The sequence below is a fragment of the Xiphias gladius genome, chromosome 18, assembly GCF_016859285.1.
Source record: "Xiphias gladius isolate SHS-SW01 ecotype Sanya breed wild chromosome 18, ASM1685928v1, whole genome shotgun sequence".
In the NCBI taxonomy this organism is placed as follows: domain Eukaryota; kingdom Metazoa; phylum Chordata; class Actinopteri; order Istiophoriformes; family Xiphiidae; genus Xiphias; species Xiphias gladius.
The window spans coordinates 21,798,283-21,811,846 of NC_053417.1; the positions used below are offsets into that span (position 1 = coordinate 21,798,283).

The window sequence follows — 13,564 nt, forward strand, 5'->3', positions numbered from 1 at the left end:
GAGATTTAGGTGCAACTCGTAGCAAGACAACTCACTAATCAACATCTGATAAATGCCAGTTCCTGCTATAAATTTAATTTCTATGGAGCAAGTTAAAGATTTCAAAATGACCATGTAATGCACTGTGTAAGCATCTTCTTACATGCAGTGCAGTACTGGTGACGAATGTTTTCCCTGTGTCACTGCGCAGTGTTTTGCAGACAGACAAATGAAGTTTGGGTGGACTGGGAGGCAGCTACAAGTTGATCTTCACTGAAGCTGTTTCATATGTGAGATGTGAAGTTATTGCATGGAGAGAAAACAGATAGTTGATGGTACTGGGTCATTCTTTGGCTCAGCAGGGAAACGGGCCACATAACTAGTGCTTTTTGCTAGGTAGGGCTTTAACTGACAGCGGAGAACAATGTTTGGACAACATGCCCTCTTTCAAGCCCAAACACTAGTACATTCATGTCCTGTTGGAGAGGCTTCGATCTTCAGACAGCAGTCTGTAGCACAGTAACGCACTGACATGCCTCCATTGGCCCCTCGCTCTGGAAGAAAAGTGCCTGGCACAGGCATTGTTCAAAACCCTCCTCTCATACTGCAATGGCACCCTCAAAATGATGACTTGATCCGGCTTCGCTCAGAGGGAATGTATCACTGGTGTTTCTTGTTAGCAGTAGTGGATTAAAATGAGACCTGAAATACTGAACCAAGAATGAAAGCTTCTGCAAAAACTGTATATCCTTTCCATGGATTGCATGAAGATGATACTGTCAAATGAGTTGTGATGCTAAGAAAAAAAAAAAGAAAAAAAGAATCAATGTTAAAACAGAACAAACAAACATAAAATCAGTTCATCAACAAGCTTCCTCTCATGGAAACAGAAGCATGTGCATGTCCAGAAGCACGTGAACGCTGCATTTGTAGTTGAATTGTTGCATCAGGTTGTAGCCCACACAAGGCTGCAGGATTCAGGGAATGCAAGTCGTTGCATAGCACATGCTGCTATGCAAGCTTAAAAACAGTTAAAAACACAGAGCACTGCACACACCGGAAAAGAGGTTGGACAAAATCACAAAGAAAAACAAAAACAAAGAAAGAAAAGAGGAAAAAAAAAGGATACTGTCTGTGGTACTTTTAACACTACACAGCATTCCCGATGTAAGAATGACGACTGACCACACACAGCATTAAAAATGCTACACAAAAATGGCATCACACTGTATATACACAATGCAGGTTAGAGAAGCTCGTCATTGTTGAATGGGTGTAACTGATTATATTCTCTTCCCATTTTCACAAGGGAACAGACTGCAGTATACTGCAAGTTTAAATAAGCTGCATTATATGTTAAATACAGCTACACAGAGAAGCAATGTGTTCCTGCACTTTCATGATGTTGTGGTTGAGTGTGTATATACTGGAATAACTGCTGCTCCTGTTTTTAAATGTCTAAGTCCACCCACCCCAAATGGCTGGATAAAATATATTATACTGATATATTGTCTTTTAGGTTACTAAGTTTTTATTTAGGCAAGACTGCTTGGCGCATCTGTTGGGCAAGGGATGTGTTGCTCTTAAGTCTCTGGCTATGTGCGGTGCAATTGGACGGGACAGTTCAAGCTGCCTCCAATGGCTTGTCCTTGTCCAGTAACGTGCCTAGATTGGCTCGACGTAATTGGCCGGGTACAGTCCCTCTCGGCCGTTGTCCAAGCGACCTCTACACCAGCCTTGCTCATCTTCATCCTCAGTCTTGGTCAGTTCATCGCCTGTGAAGGAGACAGGACTCCTTAGTCAACACGCAGTCTTGTGTCAAATAGTGAGTGTGAATCTAAATCATTTGAAAATACCGCTCCACATTTCTGCTGATTGATGCTCTCCAGATTTTTATATGATACATACCGATGTAGTGTCTGTTTTTGTACTGTATCATAGCTTGTATGTCAGAAATACTGAGGCCGTGAGTCAAAGTCTTCCTCACTCCCAGTAAAATTGGGGTGAACAACAAAAATATTTATTAATTATTTTGAATGTTCAAAATTTTTTTTATCTACTCAGTTTAAGAAACCGTTTGACATTTTTGGGAGGGTTAGATCCGTGGCTGTATAGTAAATATGAAAATAGCGCCAGCAGCTGATTAGTTTATCTCAGCATCAAGACTGGAAACAGGAGGTGTTCCAAGAAATAGTCCGGCACCTAAGCCCCTGGGAGACCACAACTTGTCATGTTTACACCGTTTTTTGTACAGATTAAACAAATGAGATATAATCTGTGAATTAGCGAGCTTTAGAGATGCTGGTAGGTGGATTTGGTTACTTTGGGATACCTTTGTGCAAAGCTAGCTAACCACCTGCTGGTATTAGCTACACATTTAGCTTACAGAAAAGAGAGCGGTATTGATCTACTCATGTAACTCTTGGCAAGAAAGCAAATGTGTGTATTTCAAAAAAATGCTGAATCTCTCCTTTTAAGTGAATATTGTAAATGGTCTAAATGCTGTTTAAATGTCTTCCATATAGTCTCCTGTCAGGAATCAAACTGTAGTGGGAAAATACTTAAAACCTTTCTTTTATTGTTCTTCTTGGTTTAAAAGTGGGCAAATGTTAAGATACTGAGTGTAGAATATACTGGAATCAGCCTATAAAAATAACCATTAAGCGTTATTTTTTAAATTGTAGAATGTCAACTCCAGACCCGTCCAGGGTGTACCTCACCTCCCGCCCAATGTCAGCTGGGATTGGCTCGGGACCCCCCCCCGTGACCCTCAAAGGATAAGTGGTATAGTTAATGAATGGATGGTGAAATCACCAAATTCTCCAAAACGACTCCAGTGTCCTTAATGATAACTGCAAACCAGGGTTGGTACAGCCATGCAGATTTCCAGTTTACTTTCAATTTTAAGTTTTCCCATGTCTAACAAATTCCACTGACTTGAATTTCATTAGGCTGTGCCGACCCCGTTTCACCCCATAATCAAGGTGGAGAAAATGTGTTTTTGACCCAAACTAAATCCATGGGACACTGTTTTTATGTGTGAGTCCCTGTTTTGTTTGATCGTGTGCATGTGCACGAGGACCCACATGGACACGCACAGGCACAGGGGTGACGCAATACAGTTCCTGCCAAATGCCTCACATTATTCCACTGATCTACAGGTGGCATATGCCTGCAAATTGCAGGGAAGAAGAAGAAGACTACTAGCAAGGAAACACAAACCAAAAAGAAAAAGAAAAAAAAAGAAAAAAAAATCAGCTTTGCAAATGTTTTCTGAGGAAAAATATGTATTCAACTTGTTTATTAGGCCTCAAGGATTCACATAATGCATTTTGGTGAGGAGCACTGAATGTAAATGTATCTTTTGTTTATTTACAAGAAAACTCCACAGGGCACGTTTAACTTAAAACTTAAAAAACAACAAAACAAAACAAAACAAAACAAAACACTAAGAAACGCTCATTTGCATGCAGGTATGAAAGAAGTCTTTAAAGACTCCCTCCGGGCATTGCCAGAAAGCCCTAAACCTAAACCTAAGCCCTAAAAAAATTCATCTAAACACACCTTATCTCAAACTGTGAGGTTAAAAATAGCATGTGGAAACAAGATGAAGATGCACAGCTGCGGCTTCTGTCATAGTTATTTTCCCATGCGGAGCTCGTCTTTAAATTGTTAGTCATGCCACCGTGTTGGACTCTAAAGCACTTTTTCAGAGCACTTCCCCAGGAGCTTGTGTTGATTGGTGGCACGCGCCTGCAATTTGTTTTCCATGTGGCCATTATCGACTAATCACTACTATCTTCTAAAGAGGAAGGGAGCCTTAGAATAGAAATCAGAACAGAGCTGGTGATTTTTGACCACCTGGGTCATGCTACAGTTGGTCATATTATTCTAAAACTCCTGCCTACGGTGTCCCAGGCCCTTTATGCCTTAATGAGGTAATAAGTTAATGAGTACACGTGAGCTTAGCTGCATGATAGTCGAAAAAAGAAAAAAAAACATTTATCCTGTGTCATGTGCTCACTGCTAATTACCTGCTTTGAAGGAGAGCTCATCCTGTTCTTGGCCCTCATAGTCATAGAGAGCGCGTACGCGGACCCCTTTCCCGGTGCTGGAGTCATCTTCAAATGAATTCCCGTTCCCACCATTTTCGTTGCCGGAGTATGCAGCGGGCTGCTCGTCGTCGGACCATTCAGTCGAGTAAGCTTGATTCTTATCATAGCTGCTCACACTGGAGGTGAGAGAAAACGCAGGGGCAAGAGTTGATGATCGGCGACCCCAAAGCATAAGACTAAAAGCCTTTTTTCCTATATTTTTCTTTTTGTTACAAGTCCATTGAGAAGGTCAAAACTGAATTGATTTTACTATCAAGTGTTGTTTTTATAGCTTGTTCCCCCGTGCCATGGACCTTCACTGTTGTCCAAAAACAATTGAAAACTGGAAGATGTGTTCCTTTATCAGGATGCACAAGGGCATTTACGTTTATTTTGAATCAGTCCCACCTACACCATCTTGCTGTTGCCGTTACTCACTAGCATGCAAAATCTGCAGCTGAAAATAGTCCCCAACGAATACACTATTTACTCCTGTTTGAGTACAATTTAGGAAAAACTGCGGCGCAGGAAAATAAAGGTTCGTAATTGTGAAACGTTTTTTAAAGATGCTTGTCTTCAGTAAGAACCAATGGGCTTGGGAGGAGCGCTACAGACAGGGCAGAGAAGTGGGAACTTAGTGAAAAGTGGACGGTTTTGGTCAGTTTGTGAGATTTGTTGATAAAAATGCAAATATCAGTATCAACAGCATCTTATCCTTTAAGAGTTAATATTAAAATAAAAATACATATTTGTCTCTTCTTACAATATTATGATAAGATTTGATTCAGTGTTTAAATATGATGTTTGTGATTGTAAACAATAGATTCCTTGAACTAACCTGCTACGATCACCAGGTGGAGCCACATGGTCGGTGCTCGGAGTGGGTGGGGCTCCATCTGGTTTCTTCTTCTTTGGAGGAGCACTGGCCTGGTCTGGGTTGTATTCCTGGCAAGGAGAGAGAAATGAAACAAATGAATAGTGGTAAAAGAAGAGAGTTTATTATGTTTTTGTTTGAGGGTTTGATGATGTACCTCAAATGCAGGCCAGTTCATATGCATCCCAGGGCCGTGGTTGTTGCTGAACCACTTCAGATCCTCTTGTGTGTTTGCGGCCAGGATCGTACGCTCCAGTTCTCTGTATATTGTGGCATAGCTGAGGAGAGGAAAATGGAACAGATAGTGACAGTTAAAGTGCCAGAAGGGATCTGGGGGTGGGGTGTTGGGGGGGCTGCCAATTTGGCAACAGAACCTACAGTGTAGTTCAAATTCTGGGTTGAGATGGATCCAACATTGGGTCATGACAAGTCTGAAGTGTCTCCATGAGTTTTCTGCTGAAGCTGCAGCCCTCAGCAGCTGAAGTATTTGGCCTGAATAAATCCCAGCCATGAATAAGGATATTATTATGCTGTCATGGTCTTCTTAAATCATTGCAATGTATAATAGATTAAAAGGGCACATTCACCTTCTAGTTTTATTACCTAATATACAGGATAAAGCAATATGTCTGGATTTTACTCTGGTCTACGCTGACGCAGTAAGATAAACCTTTTTTTACCCCTAGTCTCTGGTAAAATGAAGCACAAACACCTACATCATCCAAGTGGTTTTTTCTTTTTTTCCCAAGGCTGGAATATGAACCAAATGGAGGCCGTGTAGGGATGAAGAAGTGAGCCACAGCGTGTTTTTGAAACAGTAAATTAAGCAATAAGATTTCATAAGGCATTTCAAAGGGCAGTGACATAACTCCTAATAGTGGAGCACATGACTCTCTGGAGATGATAATCTGAAGCTTTATTCAGTTACGCGGGAGGACCATTTAAAAATATTTAATTTGTGAATCTTTAAATAGCGAATATAAGCTCGTGGAACACCTGAACTGCCTTTTTTTTCCCAGGAAAGAGCTCTGGACTCAGCGATAAATAAAATGAAAACTACTTAAAATTAAAATGCTTGGGTTTGTCTCGTCTTATTCTATGTAACGCACTACGGACGCCCACAAAAACCGTTTCTAAGAGTACAAATGTTTCCCCCAATACCCCGTCATTCGAGGCAACATGGGTGTGAAATGGCTGAAAAGAATCAAATCAAAGGTGAAGGATGAAGGATGAAGCCAGCCAAGACGAACTAGAGTGCAGTACTCTACACTCTGAGCAGCCTGACTGATCCAGGACAACCGAAGATGGCAGGTTTGGTTAAAGAGCACGATAATCACTTTGCCACGGGTGCCAGCTTTGCTGTAACATGGAAGTTAAAAACAGCCCAGAGTATGACAAGCCTTCACTCTGAGTAAAATTCAGTTTGGCCGAAATGTCATCGACTGAATCATCAGTTAATTAGTGCCGTGAGTCTGAACGCAAACGAGAAACGTATGCCTGGTTGGGAAGTGTGTTGAGATTAATCAATTCGAAGTGAACTGTACTGAACGTGACACAACAAATCAAACTAATCTATTATAAATATGTTTGCATTGTGATTATTTTTGATAAAAAGCAAAGGTATATAATCCAGCTCTAGGAATTCATTGCCCGCGATGCATGTACACATGGTGGATGGTAATTTACTGTACATTCTATATAATGTCAATTTAGTGGAGTGAAATGATATATACATTTACAGTAGGGGAGATATAGAAAATATACAGAGATGGTGGTAAAAGCTGAAGACTATACAGTAGAACAAAATTGGGTCAAATCAATATATAAAACACTAAGATGAAAAATCTGTAAGTGCTGTTTTTACCACTCATGCAGTATCATGTGTCAGAGTGAAACAGCCGCTCTCTGAAGCCTAAACAAAACTGGCTCCCTCAGCCGGACTAACCTTTGGTTCTCGGTGAGGTTAAGGTGGCGTTTGATGTCCAGCAAGGCCTCCTTGAGGAAGGTCAGCCTCTTGACCTCATGCTGTTGGCACTGGTCAAACACCTGCTCCATGCTCTCCATGTACTGCGGGGTGCACTTGTTCAGCTCCTCCAGAGACTTCTCATACTTTTCTTTAGCCTTCGACAGAAAAACAGAAAAAAAAACAGATAAGTGAATTGGCTAGAAACAACCATCATGATTTAATTATCATGCCCAATTTAATAATTAGCTTATTCTTATTTGGAACTTGATATACTGTAAGTACACTGATCCCTAATTTATATGCCCCGCAAAAATACTCAATTGGCCTTTTAATGTAGCTTGCACTACAACTCATTTTTGAAAGGGTTTTAATGATGCTGTGACTATTTTGTACAACTAAATATCTGTTCCCACAACCGAATATGTGATTTAAAAATGTAATAAAACCACGCTTCCCTTCACGATGAGTACATCAATCACAACATAATATTTGCTTAACACTACAAACTGTTCACTTAAATAAGAATAAGTCCAAAATCTGATCCATTAGCTTAATCAATAGCCGTTTAAAGCCCTGCCAGGTCACCAGAAAGAGCCTGGACCAGTAAGATACGACACGATGATACTCTGTGGTCTTTTTGCAGAGACGCTTATGTATCATCCACTGAAGAAAGTACCAAAAAAATATGCTCAATATTTGTGTTTACATAAATATATAAGTATACAAGTATATTTTAGATGTATGTAGTTGTGTGTATTTGCTTGTGTTTTCTGAACAGAGAACACAATCTTCTACGCAGCAATCTTCATTTTAACTTGAGTTTGTCCTTGACCTCAAATTAAAAAAAAGAAATAAAAGACTTTGAGCTGTTTATTTGATTCCCGGTCTTTTTGTCACCTTCTGTGAATCCTGTTTGCATTTGTCCACTTTCTCGTGGAGTTTCTTCTGCTGGTCTGGTGTGACAGAAGCCTCGGTCTTGCCGTTGGCCTCTCGGGTTGCAGCCAGCTTCTCCTCCTTGCAGGCCATGTGGTATCCTTTCTTAGCTGTCTCCATCTGTGTGTCCAAACACTCAGATTCTCAGTATCTCAAATACATGATTTGATCTGACCAAAGGAACATAAGGGAATCACATCTTCTCACCTCAAAGTGGGAAAGACGTTGACCTGACAGGACACTCCATTTTATAGTGATCACTATATCTACACACCTATAATAACGTCCTTTTTGTTATTTAGGATAAAAGACCAAAGTGAGTACAAACATACAGCACTGTTACTATTTGCTCCAGTCTCGCAGTGGATGACATAATTTGTGTGAGTCAGTGTCGGTGCCCAGGAAGGGAATTCATGTTTACCATGTAGAGTCAAGAAAAGTCAGATCTGCATCTGCTGGGGGTCTAAGCCCTTGTCTAAGTTCTCTAACATCACACGGAGCCATCCTGAGGTAGTTGGACCCAAGCAGCTCTTCAAAAGCCCCAAATGAAGGGAAAATTCAACCTTGAACACAGACAGAGCTCTACCAACAGTTTTAGGCAGTGAAGTCAGGATCCACAAAGTGTGTCCCCCAGCTGAAAATCAAGACTTAGTTAGTGACTGACTCTGTTGAGTGTTTTATTTGAAACATTGCATATTAATGAATCGTGTTTAAATGAAGGGCTCATAGCTGTGAATTACGGAAACGCGCCGGTATAACCACCACGGGTGCAGCCATGGTGGTTAGACTGGCAGTGGTGCAGTGTCATGGAGAAGCTCCAGCATTAGTACAGCCTGCTTCTCTGCTGTTCTGACATTCATTAAGTAAAACCAGACCGTCCAATATTATAGAAATAAGACAGAAATTCTACTTAAATCAAAACCATGGGTTTAAAAATGACTTCAAAGGCTAGTGGGACCTGGTGTTGCTTTATTTATTGAATTTCTGCTTTCTGCTTTTGCTTTATTTATAATTTTAAGTTTAAAGAAATGGTTTGACATTTTGGGAAATACTATGGTGGGGTAGATTAATCCAAAAAGTATTGATACCAACATGAGTGAGTATCGATCAATATTAATGGGCAAATTATTGGTCGGTAAATAGGAATTTACCGCCCTGGCCAGGAAGTAGTCCAGAATACAACCCCCCAAAACCACAACTTCTCCTTCTTAGACTTCATTTTTTGGTAAGATGAATGAAAGACGAGGTGTAACCTGATAATTAGCGAACTTTGGAGGTGGATTGGATTTTGGATGATGGATTTTGGGGGATTTTTTATTGCCTTTGGAGAGAGCCAGGGTAACTGTATCTCCTTTTCGAGGCTTTGTGCTGAGCTTAGCTAGCTGGCCATTTCACGAAATGTCCCAAAATAGTGGAGAGAGACAGATGAGTGAGGAGAGATTACAGTGTTGCTGTGACATAGCTGGACACAAAGCAACACAACAGCATCACAAGTAGATGGTGTGATCTAGAGAGAAGCAGTAAACAGCTCATTTATGTCTTACATTCGAGGCATTCTTACTCACATTCCTACAACCTGTTGTATTTTACCAGGGACAATCACGATAATGGAATGTGTTTCATTCCCCCTTACCTCCTTGAGCTTTTTGGCCCACGGTTTCTGAGCCTTCTTGAAGCCTTCCTCCGCCTCCTTGGCCTCTTTGAAGCCTCCGATCATTTGCTTGTGATACGCTTCCTTCTGCCAGTTCTTCACTTTCTCGACGTCGTCGTTCAGCAGGTTGTTCTTCACCTCTTGGTGCATCTCACTCACCTTCTCTGCCTCGGTCATCACAGCCAACCAGGCTCTCTCCACGGAGCCGTACTGTGGGCCTGAGAACCGAAAAATCAACGACTCCTTCAAAATAAAAAACTTTGTGCAATATTCCTCAGTCAAATAGTACCAGAAAGCAAACATCAAACTGTGCAAACTGAGCTTTGGCAAACTGAAAGCCAGTGTAAAGTACATTCATTTGTTGAGCTATTTATTTTATTGACCCTTCCCCAAAAGCTGACCTTTCTCAATAAGCTGTCTCCATCTCTTGGACCAGGCAGTTAGCTGATCACCGTAGGCTTTTTCTATCTTGGCACGTTCCTGCAGGCAGCCCATCAGGTCATTGCAGAGCCGGTGGCCGTCATCAAATCTCTTGACAGCACGTTTGTAGTTCCCCACCTGAGAACAGAGACGGACAAATGGGTTAAAGGGAGCGACTCGCAAAAAATCAGTCTGTGCATATCTGCTACAAATATAGACTAACAAAAAGCATATTTTTATATCAGTGAGGGAAATGTATCATGATACACCGTATACTATTTACTGACAAAATATGAGGAGTTTGAATGTGATTTCAGTATGAGTCTATAATAAGTTGGTAGAGTATTAAATGTAGTTGCTATAGCAAATCCAAAAATAAAAAATATATTATGAGCTAATTTTGAATAATTTTTTAATTTGGATTTTAGGTATCTACAGATTTATTATTTACATTAGGTATATGACCAAATGAGGGTTTATTACTCACTAATCATTTTATATTTTAATGCTAATTGTACTGCAGTTGCAGTTAGGTCTTGCTCTAATGAAAGAAGTTGAGTAAAAATGAATAAAGGTAACAAAGCTGCGTACCTTTTCTGTTAATCCTACTGAGTCAAACATACCAGCATTCAGAGTTAATTCCTGTCAAAATTGCTGAATTTTCTTTTAGATCTCGCCACCTTAAGTGAGACCTCCTTAAAAAAAAAAAAGCAATGCCAGGATGTGTGGCTCCGCCTCTTCAGTGCCTGCAGGGGGCGTGAGCTCATGGTGCATGATGAAGGGAGGGTAGTGCGCTGGGGTGGGGGGAGGGTTGCTCGTGCCTGTGCATGTGTAGTTATGCAATGACATGGGCTCGTGTTTGTGCATGGATGTGAGTGAGTTGTGTGTGTGTGTGCGGGCGCGTGTGTGTGTGTGTGTGTACAAAACTGTGACCGCTTTAATCCTCTTGAGTGGTGTAATGCAGGCAGACAGATTCTCAGGGATAGACAACGAGGCAGAGAGAGAAATACATAGAAACCACAGACTTGGCATGTATACACTGTAAATACGTGCAGTCTTATACACCATCATACAGACACAAGCATGTCTGATGTGTACGCTGGCTGCAGAGCCGCACTCTGATTGGTCCTGACATGAGCACGCATGTGTGGTTACTGTTTGAGACCAGAGAGCCGCAGGGAAGCAGTGAGACAGGTGTGTGACGGTATGAGTTTTGGCCTGTGTGACAGACTGCCGAGTCACACCAACAACAACAACGCAGGTGGACTGGTTCTAAATATGAAAACACACCTGAGCTGTTGTATTTGCACCGTATATCAACAGAGGGGTGATTATATCATGGTTATATTAAGTTTGATAGTGTTTCTCAGATCAGTTGTATCAAATATCAATGTTTCTGATGACAAAACCTTGAGAATAAAGCATTTTTCTGGCACTTCTAAGCTATAGGTCGACCCGAGCTCTGTTGCTAGTATACAGAGGATATAGGCAGGTGCATGTGGTGAAAGGCCACCTCAGAGTGGCTGCTGACTGAGGCTCTTTGTCTGTTTCTCTGTGGCTAAGAGCCAGAAAACAAAGAAGGCTCTGTACTGCGGGAATTCATTAACGCTAATTTGGTGGGTTTGAAATGCGCACACACACGCACACACACGCACGCACGCACGCACACGCACGCACACAGCATTTCAGCACAAGTGAAGATGGATATAATTTATCTGATGTTCACAATTGTCGTAATGTATCCTGACACAATCTACAACAAATATGATTTACAATTCATGCAAGAAATGGAGCATTCTCTTAAATAACAGACGGAGACAGGGAACATTTTTGTTGTCAAACTGGGAACAAAGAAATAATGATGATTCAACCCATTCATCATTTAGTTTGGTCCAAATAATTCAGGTGAATGTTGGAAGCCCATTCACACCAGAAAAATAATTCTTGCATTGTGAGAACATGGATGTATACTTTTGAAAAATAATTAAATTCATTTTTGTCGTAGCCCGCCTTAAGTTTTTCTTAGTGGGAATGATTAATTAAGCTCATTACTTCCAGGAGAAAAAGAAACAAAAAGTAAGACATGCTTAAAATGTAAATAAGCCCAAGTCCAAGTAACTTGGGCCACAAAAGAGTAATTTATTTGAATTTATAGCTTATATTTTTGACTTACTATGAGCATTTCTATTTTTTTTATCTAAACTTTACATGTACTTTTTCCTGATAGGAATGGGCTTCATTAGCCACTCTTACAAAGAGAATGGGGAAAAACAAGATAAGAACATGAGAATAATGCAAGAATAATGCAAGAGTGTGTTAATTACTGTCATTACTCTTCAGTTTCCTTTCTTTTTTGTTCCAAACAAACTTTCTTTCTTTTTTAAAGCTGAATGAGTCACACCAGTGAGCTTTACAGACACTGCTGACAAGTGGATACTATGTATTATAGTCTGGATAGAACCAAAGAGAAGTTACAGCTTGTGCACTTTTACTAAATTTGCAGATTTTTTTTTAGCACTTTGACCAAAAATAAAGACACTACAACTTTCCATTCACATAATGGTTTGTTAGCTGCACTTCTGCCTAATGAGGTGGAGGAATTCCTAATCAGGCCATGTTTGAATAGCATTTAATTTAAAGCAAAAGTTAGACACTCTGGAAAATACGCTTCTTTGTACAGGAGCTGGTGAGCTTAGCATTGCATAAAGACTTGAATCAGCTAGCTTAGCTCAAAATCTGCTAACGAGCACCTTTAAACCTTTTAATTAACACATTACATCTCATGTGTTGAATCATTACAAGGATCCAAGTGTGAAAACAAGGCAGATTTTGCTGCCTTCATATTTAATGGACAGATATTAGAGTGGTATCTGTCTTCGCGTCTAACTCTTGGCAAGACAGCAACAGGCGACAAACGCTCTTTTTAAAGTGTAAAGCCACGCTTAAATTGTTTTTTTCCGCAGTCTGTAATGCCTCAGATGTGGATAGCAGTGTCAGGTGAAGTGACCCTCGATGGGTATCAAACAACATCATTACGACTTCTGAGACAAATTTCCTTCTAAAAACCTAATGACAGTAATCTCATTTTCACGGTTCCAGGGGGGAATCTGCTGGATTTCTGGGCCCCAATCAATGCAAGTCAAGGAGAAGGTGAGGGCTTGTGTTGCAGGCTGGAAAGCCATCAGAGCAGATGTGACGGTGTCTCTTTACCTCCCAGAAGCTGTCCATGGTGTCGTCAACACCTGCACTTTCATCGTAGGAGCCAGACATTTTCCTGGATGTGGCAAAGCACTGTAATGACTAAAGCTGTCCTCTGCTGCAGAGCTGGGTTCCTCATGCACTGGGAGACAAAGAGAACATCAGTGTGAGACAGTAACATTACACAGATACAGGAACTATGTGTAACGCTAGCAATGTGGCTATTTTCCCTGGCAACCAGAGGAAACCTTTCAGTGTGAGGGTTTTCTATTTGAGACGTTTATAATAGTTCGATAAAAATAGGATCCTTCGCCATGCATACAGCGCCTTGCCCCGAGGAATGAGAAGGGGCATCTTATATTGGCGTGTCCTAGAAAAGACACCAGAGAGTGTGGCGCATCCCACAGCTCTGACCCTGAATCCTTTTGACACATTGCATCTGAAAGAAA

At 40.9% G+C, this 13,564-nt stretch overlaps 1 protein-coding gene across 1 annotated transcript; it reads right to left on the reverse strand.

The window, feature by feature from the left end:
* Positions 1-1,540: 1,540 nt before the first annotated feature.
* Positions 1,541-13,187, reverse strand: LOC120804042 (protein kinase C and casein kinase substrate in neurons protein 1-like). Its single transcript, XM_040153196.1, has 9 exons — positions 13,128-13,187; positions 9,899-10,055; positions 9,480-9,715; positions 7,811-7,966; positions 6,893-7,068; positions 5,105-5,225; positions 4,912-5,018; positions 4,014-4,210; positions 1,541-1,754 (listed from the first exon to the last, which is right to left on the reverse strand). The coding sequence occupies exons 1-9, from the start codon at positions 13,185-13,187 to the stop codon at positions 1,645-1,647; spliced, it is 1,320 nt and encodes a 439-aa protein (XP_040009130.1). The 3' UTR covers positions 1,541-1,644.
* Between the last annotated feature and the right edge of the window lie 377 nt (positions 13,188-13,564).